A 13,324-nucleotide genomic window follows, 5' to 3' on the forward strand; every position below is an offset into this window, starting at 1 on the left:
GTATAGAAGGTAGCTTCAGCAATATATATGATTTGTCTGCAGAAGGTGAAGCAAAGTCTTTGGGAACCCATATGGTATCTTAGGAGTGGGTTTCGTTAAACTGCTGTGAAATTCAGTAAGTGCTGTTGTGCCTTATTTTGCTTATCTTGAACTGATACAAGGCTTGAGTTCAGTCTAAGTATGGAAATACAGTCTGTTTCAAGAAAAAGACGATGAAAGGAATTTATAGGAAGTTGTCGTTCAATGCACGCTATCAGAAAATGCAGAAGTGACGTGCCTAGAACTTGAACTTGTTTTTTCTGTTATGTATCCTGCCTTTGGAAGGAGAGTGCTTCAGTTTACAACAAACCCTTCTCCTAGAGCTTCAGTCCATTGACTTTCCCTGCCCTCGTGAAGGAATTTGATCACCTGCCTTCTGATCAGAAGGAACTAAGAGATCATAGAAGAATCAAGGTGTTCCTTTCCTGTAGAAGGGTACCTAAGAGGAGCATATTCCCTCGTTTGCTCTGCACTTTGTCTTTGGGGATAGAGTAGTATTGAAGCAAGAAAATTCCTGTGGAGAAGCAGAATTAATTCACATGTCACTTTTTCAAAATTAGGAGGCTGGCAATTTTGATGGATTCCATGGTCTCACCAAGTTGCTTCTATAGGTGGATTCACTAACCAAGAAACATGCTAAAGTTGATAAATGTCTTAATTCACAGAACTGGTACTTTTGACATGAAAAGATCTATCCTTTCTTCCTGTAGCCTTTTTGCAACATTGCAGTTGAAGGTTTTTTAATTTTTGAAGTTTTAAAACTTCCTTTTTGGAAGTATCTGTTCATGTAGAATAGTAGAAAAAATTTTTTTTCAGTTGTGGAGAAGAATTTTACCTATTAAGTGGGGTTGCATTTCAACTGTCACAGGTCAAGACTGTCCTGATCTGAAATAATACAAAGTGAGTACTGTCTAAAACAGAAAGTAGATGTGACATTGATTCCAAGCTAGGATTTTGGATTTAAAATTTTTATAACAGCATTGGGATGTATTATTTTACCTACTATTTTGTATTTCTGTCCTCACACTTTAAACCAACAGGAAGGATAAGAGGAAAGTGTTGGCAAATAGAGTGAATGACTGGATCCAGAGGAAGCTTGCAACTGTGTGTAGTGGTGTCAGTAAGATGTAGTGGTGTTGCCCAGCTCATGTTGGGCAAATACTATGTGTTTAAGTCTGAATACCTATTTAGCTAGTCTGTTTAAACTAAGGAAGAATAGGGTTGAAATTTGCAGTTTTTATGCTTCATCCATATTTGGATGACGAAGCTGCTAACTTCAAAATGAACTTACTGGATAAGGCTTTTGGTAAATTATGTGTATTTCTGTGTACTTCTCACTTTTACTTCCCAGTAGATGGGAAATTGTGCATGTATGCAGCCTTCTTTCCAAGCAAGTCTTTATTTTAAGTGCATTCCTGAAACCTGAAAGTACAACCTGGTGCTAACTCATAGTAGTACAGTACATGTAGTTGCTGTGAAGGTGCATAAAGTTAATAATCTTGATACAAAATTCATCCTTGTTTCATGTGGCTTTACCACTTACTTATAGTTGTCTTGAAAATTTCAGTTCCAGCATGGGATCCTGTGGAAGCAAACCTTCATTCAAACTAACTCTTCTATCAAACAAGATGTCAGAAATTCCTTTTTGTGTCCAGCATGATAAATGTGGACTTGTTGATCTCAACTTTACCCTTCAAACTACTGAGCCTGCAGAACAAAGCATGTTTTTGAAGAAGCCTGTCTGTGTTTGAAGGGGTACTGAACTTAGTAATGTGTTTTTGGTCTGGGCTGACTTTGCTCTTGAAATGTTTCTGTCAGAATATCTAAAATCTGCCTAGGTTTCAAATGAGAACAAAGCAAACTGTTATCCTGTAAAGTGAGGTTAGTTGGGCTTTCTAAACTTTTTAAAACCAGTTTTACTACTCCTAAATTAATTTCCAGCCTATTCTTTCTAAACTATTGCTTAGTATGTTTGGAGTAGTAAGGCTTATTACTCCTTTTCATTCTTGAGTTAGGAGGTAACCCGGTGCAAGGTTTTGTTGTTAAGATCATCAGGATCTCTGAATTCAAGACCTTATAAATGTACAGCTTTTATCTCAGACCTTGTTGGCTTTGGTAGCCTATTCAGCCCTGTACTACTGCTCTGAAAGTACTAAGATGCTTATAACTTCTAGCCTGTAGAAAGTAAGAAAAAGGCATTTTCTCAGGGTGCATATTCTTTCCTGTAAAAACAGTGAAGGCTGAAGTAACTCTGCCAAGGTTACATATTGAACCAGTTGAATTGCCAGCTGAAAACTAAAAGAAATGCTTACTTTTTCTTGTAGTTTCTGTGAGGTTTATTTTACAGTAAATTAGATTGAAAATCCTGACACAGAAATGAAGCAATATTTATTTGTTGCAGTCGTAGTCTGAGTGGTTTTAGCCTGGAATGCTGGATTCTTATTTTAACGCACACCTATTTCCTTGCACAGGTGCATTGCAATTTTTAGGGTTCCATATAAATGTTTCTTGTATTGGCACATGCTTAACTGTTAGATTGTGTTTGTTCAAGTATTTTATAATTTTCAGTCTTTCCAGCAATTTGGCCTTTGGCTTGATGCTGCAATATCACATTGATCAGTGTGGCCAGTTATTTGCAAAGTACTCTTTCATTCACTCTGGTCACAGCCTTCCAGCTTGTGGAGAAATCTTAGTTTGTTCTTAGTTATTTCAAGTTATGGTTTTTGTTGTTTTAATACAATTAACGAGCTGTAAGTTGGAAGTCTCATACTCATCTCGCTATTTCTAAATAGGAGGGGGGAAAGTTGTAGTCTATTACAGTGGTTAACTTTTAAAGATTCAAAATTTTTATCTAAAGTCAACCCCTAAAAATATGTATTTTTTTTTAGCTTAAGATAGAGGGATTTACAGCTCTCGAGGAAGGGTGCCACAAGTCTCTTTGTAAAGATTTATTTCAGCAAAGTTCAGTGCTAATATGGAAATCTGCCCTCTCTTGCCTGATTGCAGAATCAGTCCTTCCTGAGAGATACACCCCATAATTCCTTTGACATACTTCCCTGGTGTTTCCCTGTTGGCTTTTGTTACCGGAAGGGTCCCTGGGTAGCCTCTGTAAGACTGGTAGTGTGCTCCAGTGTGGCCAGCGCAGTTCAGAGTCCCTCCTCCATCACATCTAGTTTAAAGCTCTGCCAACGAGCCCCACTAGTTCCTGAGCAAAGGCTCTCCTCCCTCACTGAGAAAGGTCAGTCCTATCTGATGCCAGCATGCTGCATAGGCCATTCCATTGTCAAAAAATCCCAAATTTTGGCTGTGACTCCAGCCATGAAGCAATGTATTAAGAGATGATTTTCTGAATCCATGACTGTCAATTTAAATCAGATCTGCTGTGGCAGGTTCATGAGCTTCCAAGAACAGTTTTTTCAGGACAATCTAGAACTTAAAAAGACACTGCCTTGCCTTAGAAACTGAGTCTCCTGATGGTTTTGTTTTCCTGATATTAAAGACATAGAATTTACAGTGCATCTCCTGCCAGTGCTTCTGGGGAGAAGACAACAATCACAGAAGGCAAAGACGTGCCAGGTACTTAATTAGGATGAAGAGAGAAGTTCAGCTCCTCCATGAAGGTGTTTTTGTACCAAAACCCAAATCGCATTGAGCCTAGACACTTGCATTTTTGTTGCTGTTTGTTATGTGCAGTACACTCTGTTATCCTTACTAATCATTGCATTCCAAGATCTACTTTATATTTTGTGTTTAATTTACCTTTGAACATCCAGTGCATTGATTTTAAAATGAGCGATACAATCAGTTTCTCTGCTGCTGTATTAAAAAAGGTATATCTTTTGTTTCTTCAAAAGCAAAGTTGAAAGGGTGACATTTGGAGCAGTATTTTTTTTTCCTGCAAGCTTTTAACCATTTTAAAGAAATTATAAGATTCAGTATAGGAGTAAGTAGTGTGTTCTCAAGAGCAAAGAAGCAAACATGCAACTAATTAAAACATGCCGGCTGATCTGCAGCCCGTTTGCATTCACTGTAACAATTGGTGGTCTCTCTTAAGTCCTGAGAGCCAGCTCAGGCCTTGAACTGTGCTTAGATTGTTCTGCTTTCTTGATACAGGTCTAATAAAAATATCTTCTCTCATTTCCAGTGCAGTTGTTACATGGCACCTCCTCTGATGTCTTCCCCACTATCAGATGTTTTACGCTACATGCTGGTTGGTAATTCCAGGCAGTCAGTCGAGGATTCAGTATGTGCTCATTCCTGTTAACTCTTCTGGGGTTTATAGTGAAAGAAGAAGTCTGTGCTAAAATCCATGTTTTGTGGTGACAATAGTGAGATGCTCAAGGCATAGATCGCTGACAGTGGATGTAATTGTACCTGAAAAGGAACTAATTTCTATTACTGCTGGCTAAAACATGTTCTGTGTTAGCAGTCCCCAACAGTGCATGAACTCAGAACTCAGTGCTTGCACTTGGACAGAACTGATTCATGTTTGTAACATGTGGCATGAAGTGCCAGATTCAGTCACATGGGGAGTGATGAAATGCAGGTGTATTCAGAAGAAACAACTCTTGACACATTGCCAGCCTACTTGCATCTTCCTGTGCTGTGGTTTAGCACTGGACAAATTCGGCTACCATCAGTAATTTCAAGAAGTGAGCTCTGTGCCCAGCTTCCCTATGATAGATAATTTCCTTTATAGAAAAAAGTACTCTCAGAGCACCTGTGACACCTGCAGTAGTTGGTATCTACAGAAATTATCCACATGAAAACAGAAGGTTTGGTTTATTGTAAGAAGCTTGAGACCTTATGTGCACAAAGCATTCCTGCATCTGCTCCTGTCCTGTGGCAATGGATTTACCATATGTAGGATGGAAAAGGTCCTGTCAAAGATCAAAGAAAAAGAGATTAATTCTTGTATAATTCTAAACAGCTGCCTGATAAAGGTATTTGGTTTTGTCTGTATCTCAGATTATACTTATTAGCTCTGTACTTTCATAAACTGCTACAGAAACAAGAGATCAAGACACCCAACATGTTTGTAAGTGATTTGAAATGTGTTTGAAGTTATAAGTCTAAGAAGAATTAGATGACAGAGCCCAAAATGGAAACGAATTGCCTCTATTGTAAAATACTTAAACTAATAGGTTAAAAGTGTGGTTTGGGACCACGGTGTGTTACGATGCTGCAATACACTGCACTCACTGGCGTGACGCTGCTAGTGAGCACATAGCTCTGCTCCTGCATCCAGGTGAGCTCCAGCTATGTCATGTTGTTTGTATAAATGCAGCTCTACCAGTGACTTTCGCCACCATCACTGGCCTTATACCTTTGCTAAAAAATGCTCCTTTTTTGCTTGATGTTCGGAAGTCTGCCCAGAAAGAAGGTCAAAGTGCTGCCAGTGAGAAGATACTGTGCAGAGAAGGATAAAAAGGGGGGTGGGGAATAAACAAACATCAATCTTGGCTTTACTTTGTGAGAAGCTTGTTGCATTCTAGTTCTCTTAAGGTTTGGATTTCACATCGCAGGTATGTCCCCAGCTGCAGTTGAGGACTCTGAGGTACTTTTACCAGCATGCAAAACTCCTGGAGAATCTCAACAGCAATAAACTGTGTAAAGAACAAGAACATCCTTAGGGGACAAAAACTAGGATCCCTACTGGTTTGTTAATCACTGAGATTTGCCTGATAGGTAAGGCAGGGAATAACAAAGTTTACGGCTGAATCTGTAGCCAGAGAACCCTGTGGTGTTTCTATCCTCAGCTGCGTAGTGCAAGCTTGACCCTTCATGTGATTCAGACCAGAGCCAGAGAGAACAGAATCCAAAACTACTGCTTGTGGCTGAAGAAGCATCTTCTCCCAAGATGCTGAAAAAAAGGCATTTTTTGTTCCCTGACCACATGTCCACATTGGGCTGATGAAAGCTCCGTGCTCAAGTAGAAGGACAAAGATTTCATTCCTTGTTCAGTAAGCATATACAATATAGAATCTGAATGTATTACCTAAAACCTGAATGTAAAATAAATCTAGAATCAAAGGCATAGTTTGATGGATAGAAATTTTGGATCTAAAACCAGCCTGATTTTACACTAATACAGAATTTTTTCTCTGATTGTGAGCAGAAAGATGATACCATTTAATACCAGACTATTTACAACATAGAAATAACTACAATATTGCATATATTGGATTTATTGAACAATAACTGTTTACCCGATTTTGGGACTTTCACAGTACTTAAATTATGTGGACTGCTAGTATGCACACTAGTTTTAATTTATTGACATTTTACAATTATTCACAGTAATGGAAAAAAGTAAACTCTGCAAACGTTCGGACAATGCCAGAACTCATCTTCTTAACACAGCTGAACCGACAGCAGCTTCTCTAAATGAAACATCATATATTCAAAATTTTTCACTTTATTAACAATAAATTAATCTGTGGCATCACTGATCAACAAAACACTAAAGACACAGTGTGCAGATTGTCTGTGTAGTGGATCAGAAAGGCAACATTATCACTACTTTCTTAAAAACCAGAGAAGTGCCAGTGAACTTGTAGACGTGTATCATTTTCAACCATGTGAACACTAAGAAGAAATGTACTTCCCCCTGTTCCCAGTTTTTCTGTTAAGTAAGGCAATAATAAAAAGCACAGCATGACAATAATTTACAACTCTAGGTCCTGAGCCCTGACATAATGTGGTGCTCAGAGGAATGTGCAAAATAAACACCTGAATTTGCACTTCAATTCTTTGTTGTGTAAAAGAAAACAAACCAACACAAAGTCACAACTGTTCCCAATTCCATTGTCAGGAAAAACAAATTAAAAGCTTCTGTGAGAATCCAAATTGACAAAGCTGTTCTCTCAGCCCGTGGTACCATTTGGAATATCTTGAGCATCTGCTAAATGTAGTTTTTGGCTGAAGCAAATCATTAAGGAATAACATTTTCTCATATATAGTAAAGGTATAAACAAGATAACAGTGTTACATGAAACTGTGCTTACTCTGGGGTGTACACCTGTCCCAACAAATTCCATTCTAGGAAGTTCTATGCTAGTTCTCAACCAGTGGATAAATATTCCTCACTGAGACTTGAGCATTGCAATACTTCCAGAATTAGACTGCAGATCAAGGGGGATGACAAATTATTTTTATTGCTACTATGTGATACTCCATTTATGAGGTCTGCCTTAAACAGCCTTCCACAGACATGCAGGGCATGCTGATACTAAAGCAGGACCTTAAGCCCCAAACCTGAGTCCCAGCTTACTCAGTGCATTAAAGTGTGTAACAATGGAAATAACTAGACTGTGGAATAAACTGAAGGCAACACTCCTCAACTGTCACCTTGGATTATCGACAGCACAGTGCTAAAGACAAGCTAAGACATTCAGCTTTATCTCCTTCTGTGTTGGCTAAGAGCACACATTTGTTCAGTTACCAAAGCTCTGCTGAAGTATATGAGCCTAGAAATAAAAAATTAGGTCAGTTTGCTATCCACAGTCAGATCAGTGATAAACAACCACACATATTTCTAAAAAATTTAAAAGATAATAGGATTCATTTCTCAATGGGACAGACACTTCTGAATACTGTGGGAGTATTACTATGGATGCTTGAATGTCTCAGCAATGTGCATGTCCAAAGACCCTGCTGCTGATGGGCTTTGCCATCAATGGTGAACACGTTGTCTAAAGTGGTACACAGCAGCTCAGAAATTCACCACATGAAAAAAACAACATGTAATTACAAATATTAAGATCCAGTCAATTATGTACTGGAAGAACCTAAGATCCATGCTGTATTACAGCACTAATTTAAAAGAAAAGGCATCACTGAAGTGACTTGACTCCTATAAAGACACCAGTTACTGGGGAAACACACTGTAATTTGATTACAGTTAACAAAAACTATAATGCAAAATAGACATTTTAGGAAAGGATACATAGATGAATTCAGTTCTTCTAGCTGCAATATAAATATAGAAAATATCAGAAGTGGCACTTCTGGCAGTCAGACAAATGCAACAATTATGCTGGTATGATGAAATAAATATATTAAAACAATGAAGGAAATAACTAATAGTTTGGGCTGAAATGCATGATTTATTAGCAAAGCAAACCTACACTGAATTCTGTACAAGGATTTAAGTTAAAATCTGCTGCTCTGAGGAAATGTAAAGAAACTTTTAGTAGTTTTGTTTTTTATGTAAATACACTGGAGAATGGACAGACTGAAAGTGTAGGATATACAGAGCTATATTCCCTGTTACGTGTCATCTTCCTCAGATGTAGGAGGGTAGACCATATGGAAAATGGTCATAGTCCCTGGGTACATGGGCTGTCTCTAAACAAGCCTACATGCTCAGGCAGCTTGCAGCTTACCTGCTCCACTCACCAAAACAAATGCAAACAAGATCCTGTGCTTCCTCAGAACCAAAATGAGGGCAGGGTTTTCATACTGGTTTTTTATAGAACTATGTTCTCCTCAACTGTAAATCACTGCCCACCCAGTAGCAGTGCTTTCCTGAACTGAATGCTGGGGCAAAGTTCCACGTTTTCTGCCTGCCCAGTACTTACATCTGACAGCAGCCTATCCAGGTTGGAATCACTGGCTAGTTTTCTTTTATCTTCAGGCAGTTCTTCCATCTCCCCGTAGAGCTCCAGGTTGAGGCGAGCAAGTTTCTCCTGCATGCTCCGTACATGCTCCATCTGCTCTATGGAACATTCATTTCCTAAAAGGATGAGCAACAGCTTCAGATAAAGAAACATGAGAGAGCAAATGAAGATGTGAAGATGCAGCTTTTTACATCAGAGAAGAGGAATTTAAACATCAAATTTACAAGTAAATGTCCTTTCTCAATGATTTCTCACTGTTCCACTACTGAAGTTTCTGTCATCCTGTTTGATGTTATGTTGTGCTGAACTGAAAATAACTGAAAATAACTCCTAAGAGGTTTTCTATACTCCTGAATTTTAGTCTGACTTAGAAAAGCCATGGTTTTTAGCTTTAAATATGGTCACAACAGAACTTCTAATTTTGATTAATCTGGGGGTTTCTTTCTTCTAACTGGTACTTTACATAATACAGACTTCTCAGGTTCCCTTATAAAATCAGTGTGGAATTAACATGACACACTGACCTAACACTAAACTTGCAAAAGCACGTTTGCATCTTTCTACTTAGTGCAAGGGAAAAAAGAAGCAAAAATGTGTGATGGTTTTTCTGAAACGTCCATCAACTGTGAGGCAGTAAGAATAGTAAGAAACTAAGACAGCAGAATAAGCTGGATAAAATGCAGCTTGCAATGGATTTCATAAAAGTTGTTACCAATAGCCAAAAGTGTTAATATGCAGCAAAACCAGGTGCTAAATACAGTTACTTTTTCCTACACTGTCATAAATAAGTGACTTTAGACTTGGTATCTTAAATTAAAATAAGCCAAGGTGCTTCCATGCTAGAAGGAACAATGAAATGGCATATGAATAATCTCAAAACAAGCACAACCTTAAAATGGGACTGTAATTTAAAAATGCAGTAAGATGTATTAATTATGTTAAACCTAATTTCAGATGGCAGAGTCCAGCTGACAAACTAGCCATGCAGTTCAAGTCTGTCCATGCAGTGCACTTGTTAGCAAATGTTACTACTGTACAGCCATAAAAACCAACTACTGTACACACTCAATTCATGCACTTACCAAATGCTTGAAGTTTGCCAGAGTGGAAGTCATTCAAGAGACTCAGGAGTCCCCTTTCCATTTCCTGGACATCTGATACATCTGTGAGAAAAGAATGCTGGATTGGTGCTGCCTGCGCCCCTTTTGCTTCACCTCCTGGAGGTTTGGCTTTCTCTTTTATTACACTGGAAAAAAAAAATAAACAAACCCAATATTACTTCCTGCTTTCACTTTCACTGTGAATCTGCAATGTAAGAAAAGTTTCATTTTCAGGCTTTGGAAACGAAATGGGAAATACATAATACATAATCACTCCTTTTAAGATAAAAACTGCATCACCACCAGCTTGTCTTAAAAATAAAGGACATTGCTCTCTTAACAGTTTGATACTGCAAAATGAAAGATTCCAACAATCTGCTTTCCTGCTAGTGGTAGGAAGCATCAGTGGACCACATGTCTGTGATGGTCATCTTAATAATCCAAAGTGGACCATCGTTACTCAGCAGTGACACATGGGTATCATCAATATCACAGAGCTGTAAAAGCTGGAAAAGACCTCTAAAATCATAGAGACCAACCATAAACCCAGCACTGCCATGTTGACTTCTAAACCAAGTCCCCAGGTGCCACATCCACATGTTTTTTGAACACTCTCCAGGAATGTTGATTCCACCAGTTACCCAGGCAGCCATTATCTACATAAAATCACTCAAAAAGCTGTTGCATACTCTAAGCCAGAGAGAAACCCCTCAAAAATCATACACTTCTGTTGTTCCAAACACCTATAGACTGCAACAAACATCGGATGAGCTAAAAATTCTCTACAGCCTTTCCTGCAAGAAAACATCAAAATTCCTGGATCTCAAACACTTTTCTCTAGACATACCATTTATTCAGAGCACCATGTGCCCATAGTCTATATGCTGAAACAATCAGCAGTCCAACAATGGTATCTGGTTCAACTCAAGAGCAGCATGTCTCAATTCAGGTTTAACTCTAGCTAGTTCTGCTTCAATTTCAGACTTAAAAGTTTGCATGACAGAAAGGTCATTCATTTCTTTCACCTGCTTCTGCTCTTTAATAAAATGTATTATTGCTCCCAGAAAAGTTACTTAGATTCTTGTAGATTAAATGAAAGTTAAATAAGTACTTCTCCTCCACTATCACAACAGCAGTTAATCCTCACACTGTTATGTCAATTACCACTCCTGCTTGGAAAGTTCAAGAAAGTGTATTAGCACCGCTTGGTAAGCTTAACAATTGCACAAAAATGTCCAGAATTTAAAGCAGAAAGGACATTTTTTTTCTCTAGATAATCTTGTGGACTGCAAGAAAATAATTTCTAGTACATTCCAGAATAATGTTGAGACTGTACAGTCAGCTGAAGAAACCACCAACTTATGACACATTAGTATTTACTAATATTTGCCTCGAAATGCTGACACGTTTTTCCTGAAAAATAATGTATAGCCTTTACTTTACAGAAATTCATTATTCATCAGGCCAATACTGGTTCCTTCAGAGTTTCTGTGCTAGTGATGGCAGTTCTGTATTTAATCTTCAGCTAATACTTAAGAGGTCAGTGAACTCTGCTGCTTCCCTCTAGCAGACATTTCACTTTAAAATCCCTCTTCGCTTATTTATCTGATGTGTCAGCCACAGCCAAGCCACAGCATATTTTGTAACATGCACAAAAACTGATGTTCTCAAACTGAAATGGATATGATATCAATAAAACACAAACTACTCTGACGTGGTACTTTCTGAAGAACTAAATGTCTCTCCTTATGCAAGACGCTGTCCCAGCTGAGAGGTCCCCAATCAAAAACCACCAAGAAATTTCAGTTCTAGCTCATCCTGTTCAATTTATGTCCTTCATTTCCTGCCATACTTGTCAGTTCCAGCCTTGCAGTCATGTACTGTATTTGTTCCTCACAGCTGTGCATCTTGGGCTCTGCTATCTGGTGCCCAGCTCTGTCTTTCACCAGTCCTCTGCTTCAGGTGAATTGTTATGAGTCTACAGCATCGTGTTACACTTTTTAAAGCTTACAAGAAGAATAGAGAGCACCTTCCTTTTCTGTAAAATAACCATTATACTGCATTAAACACAAATCACTGGTAAAAAAAAGGTATGTCATCAAAAACGTTCACAAGACTGTCACAGCCAGTGTAAACATCCTTGAGCAATGATGAGTCTCTGGCTCTCACTTGCTCTGAGCTTGCAAGATGCCCCCAAGCTTACCGTTTCAGCTTTGGTTTCTGCACAGCAGGCTGTGGGGCAGGGTTGGAAAAGGCTGTACTCTTACTGACTGGCACTGAGCTCTTCTTGGAGTTAGCAACCTGAGCAGGGTGACTGGTAGATGATTTGGGGCTCCTCCTCTTGATCTTCCTTTCTTCCATTTCTTCCAGTTTAGTGCATGTAGACTAGTATCTTGTCCTTCACAGGGAAGAGAAGAAAGTAAAAAAACATCCATTAAAACTGGCGTTTACAATAAAAGCAAGGGGGAAAGCAGCTCACGGAAATACAGCCCTCCGAGATGAGCAGTCCCTTGTTCCTGAGAACACGAGAATCCAGTTTTCAGGAGAAGCTGCCCAGGCCTGCAGTAATTAAAATCTTCTGCTCCAGCCTTCAGCCGACAGGTACCTTCCACGTGATCCCAAGCTTTGTGTCCCGTGGACTGCTGCTGGAGAACACCGTGTCTGCCGAGCCCACGACAACGAAAGCACCGAGGAGCGATGGCGACGAAGAACCTCCTCCAGGGGGAGCGGCAGTGCCCTGGCCGAGCTGCCGGCGCTGAGCTGCCGCTGTCACACGGCTGTTATTGCCGGTGCCGGGCTACCCATGGGAGGGGCTGTCACCGGGCGCTGTCACCGGGCGCTCCCTCGCCACCTCCTCGCCGGGGAAGCGCCTGCGACACCCACCTCCCGGGGAGATGACAGCCCCGCCCGCTGTGGGTTTATTACCGCGGAGCCTCGGGACTGCGGCCGCGGTCCCGGGAGCAGGAGGAAGCGGACGGACCTCCCCCCTCACACGCCCCACCCCAACCCCAAGGAGGCCCCGCCCCCGGCCGGCCCCGCCCCTACCTGAAGGGAGGCCCCGCCCCCCGAGGCGCGCGCGATCACCCACGGAAGCGGAGCCCTGCCCGGCGCGCGGGGGTCACGTGACAGCCGAGCGAGGTGCATTGTGGGAGCTCCGCCCCCCGGCGGGCGGGGCGCGGGAACTACAGCTCCCAGATCCCCCGCGCCGCCCCCGCGCCCTCAGGGCCCGGGGTGTCTGCCGAAATGTCCGATCTGAAACACGCGGGGAAACTCCCGCACTGCCACCTCCTGGACCTTTTCCCAGCTGGCACCGTGCTCTCCTGCCTCTGCTTGCGCGATCTCCTGCCTGTAGTTACCGGCCTCGACCCAGTCCGTACTAAAAACGTCTCACTTGCTGTTGCTTTTTAAGACCATTAACTGCCCTAAGCACTGAGTGCCTCAAACGAGTGTCTTACATGTACAGAAAATAACAAGACAGAATTGTTGGTGTTGGAAGGTACCTCTGGGGATCATCCAGCCCAAGCCCCCTGCCAAGGCAGGGTCGCCTAGAGCAGGGGTCCCGGG

The 13,324-nt window shown here is 40.8% G+C and overlaps 1 protein-coding gene across 3 annotated transcripts; it reads right to left on the reverse strand.

Annotated features, from left to right (window-relative positions):
* Positions 1-6,211: 6,211 nt before the first annotated feature.
* Positions 6,212-12,879, reverse strand: CCDC28A (coiled-coil domain containing 28A). 3 transcript variants are annotated; one of them, XM_050316877.1, is made up of 5 exons: positions 11,964-12,342; positions 9,743-9,906; positions 8,622-8,776; positions 7,988-8,010; positions 6,212-6,960 (listed from the first exon to the last, which is right to left on the reverse strand). In XM_050316877.1, the coding sequence occupies exons 1-5, from the start codon at positions 12,119-12,121 to the stop codon at positions 6,906-6,908; spliced, it is 555 nt and encodes a 184-aa protein (XP_050172834.1). In that variant the 5' UTR covers positions 12,122-12,342; the 3' UTR covers positions 6,212-6,905. The 3 variants fall into 3 exon arrangements, with proteins under 3 accessions (XP_050172834.1, XP_050172833.1, XP_050172832.1); XM_050316876.1 differs by lacking the exons at positions 6,212-6,960; positions 7,988-8,010 and adding an exon at positions 12,806-12,879 and having other exon boundaries at positions 8,341-8,776; positions 11,964-12,158; XM_050316875.1 differs by lacking the exons at positions 6,212-6,960; positions 7,988-8,010 and adding an exon at positions 12,366-12,713 and having other exon boundaries at positions 8,360-8,776; positions 11,964-12,158.
* Positions 12,880-13,324: the final 445 nt, after the last annotated feature.

Source organism: Myiozetetes cayanensis, unplaced genomic scaffold (assembly GCF_022539395.1).
Source record: "Myiozetetes cayanensis isolate MyiCay16 unplaced genomic scaffold, myiCay2020 scf2-11, whole genome shotgun sequence".
NCBI classification, from domain to species: Eukaryota; Metazoa; Chordata; class Aves; order Passeriformes; family Tyrannidae; genus Myiozetetes; species Myiozetetes cayanensis.

Coding starts and splice junctions, on each gene's coding strand:
- CCDC28A (XM_050316876.1), bottom strand. CDS start 12,121: ATGGAAGAAAGGAAGATCAAGAGGAGGAGCCCCAAATCATCTACCAGT. Junction 9,907..11,963: donor CAGAAACCAAAGCTGAAACG/GTAAGCTTGGGG, acceptor TTTTTTTTCCAG/TGTAATAAAAGAGAAAGCCA. Junction 8,777..9,742: donor TGGCAAACTTCAAGCATTTG/GTAAGTGCATGA, acceptor TCATCCTTTTAG/GAAATGAATGTTCCATAGAG.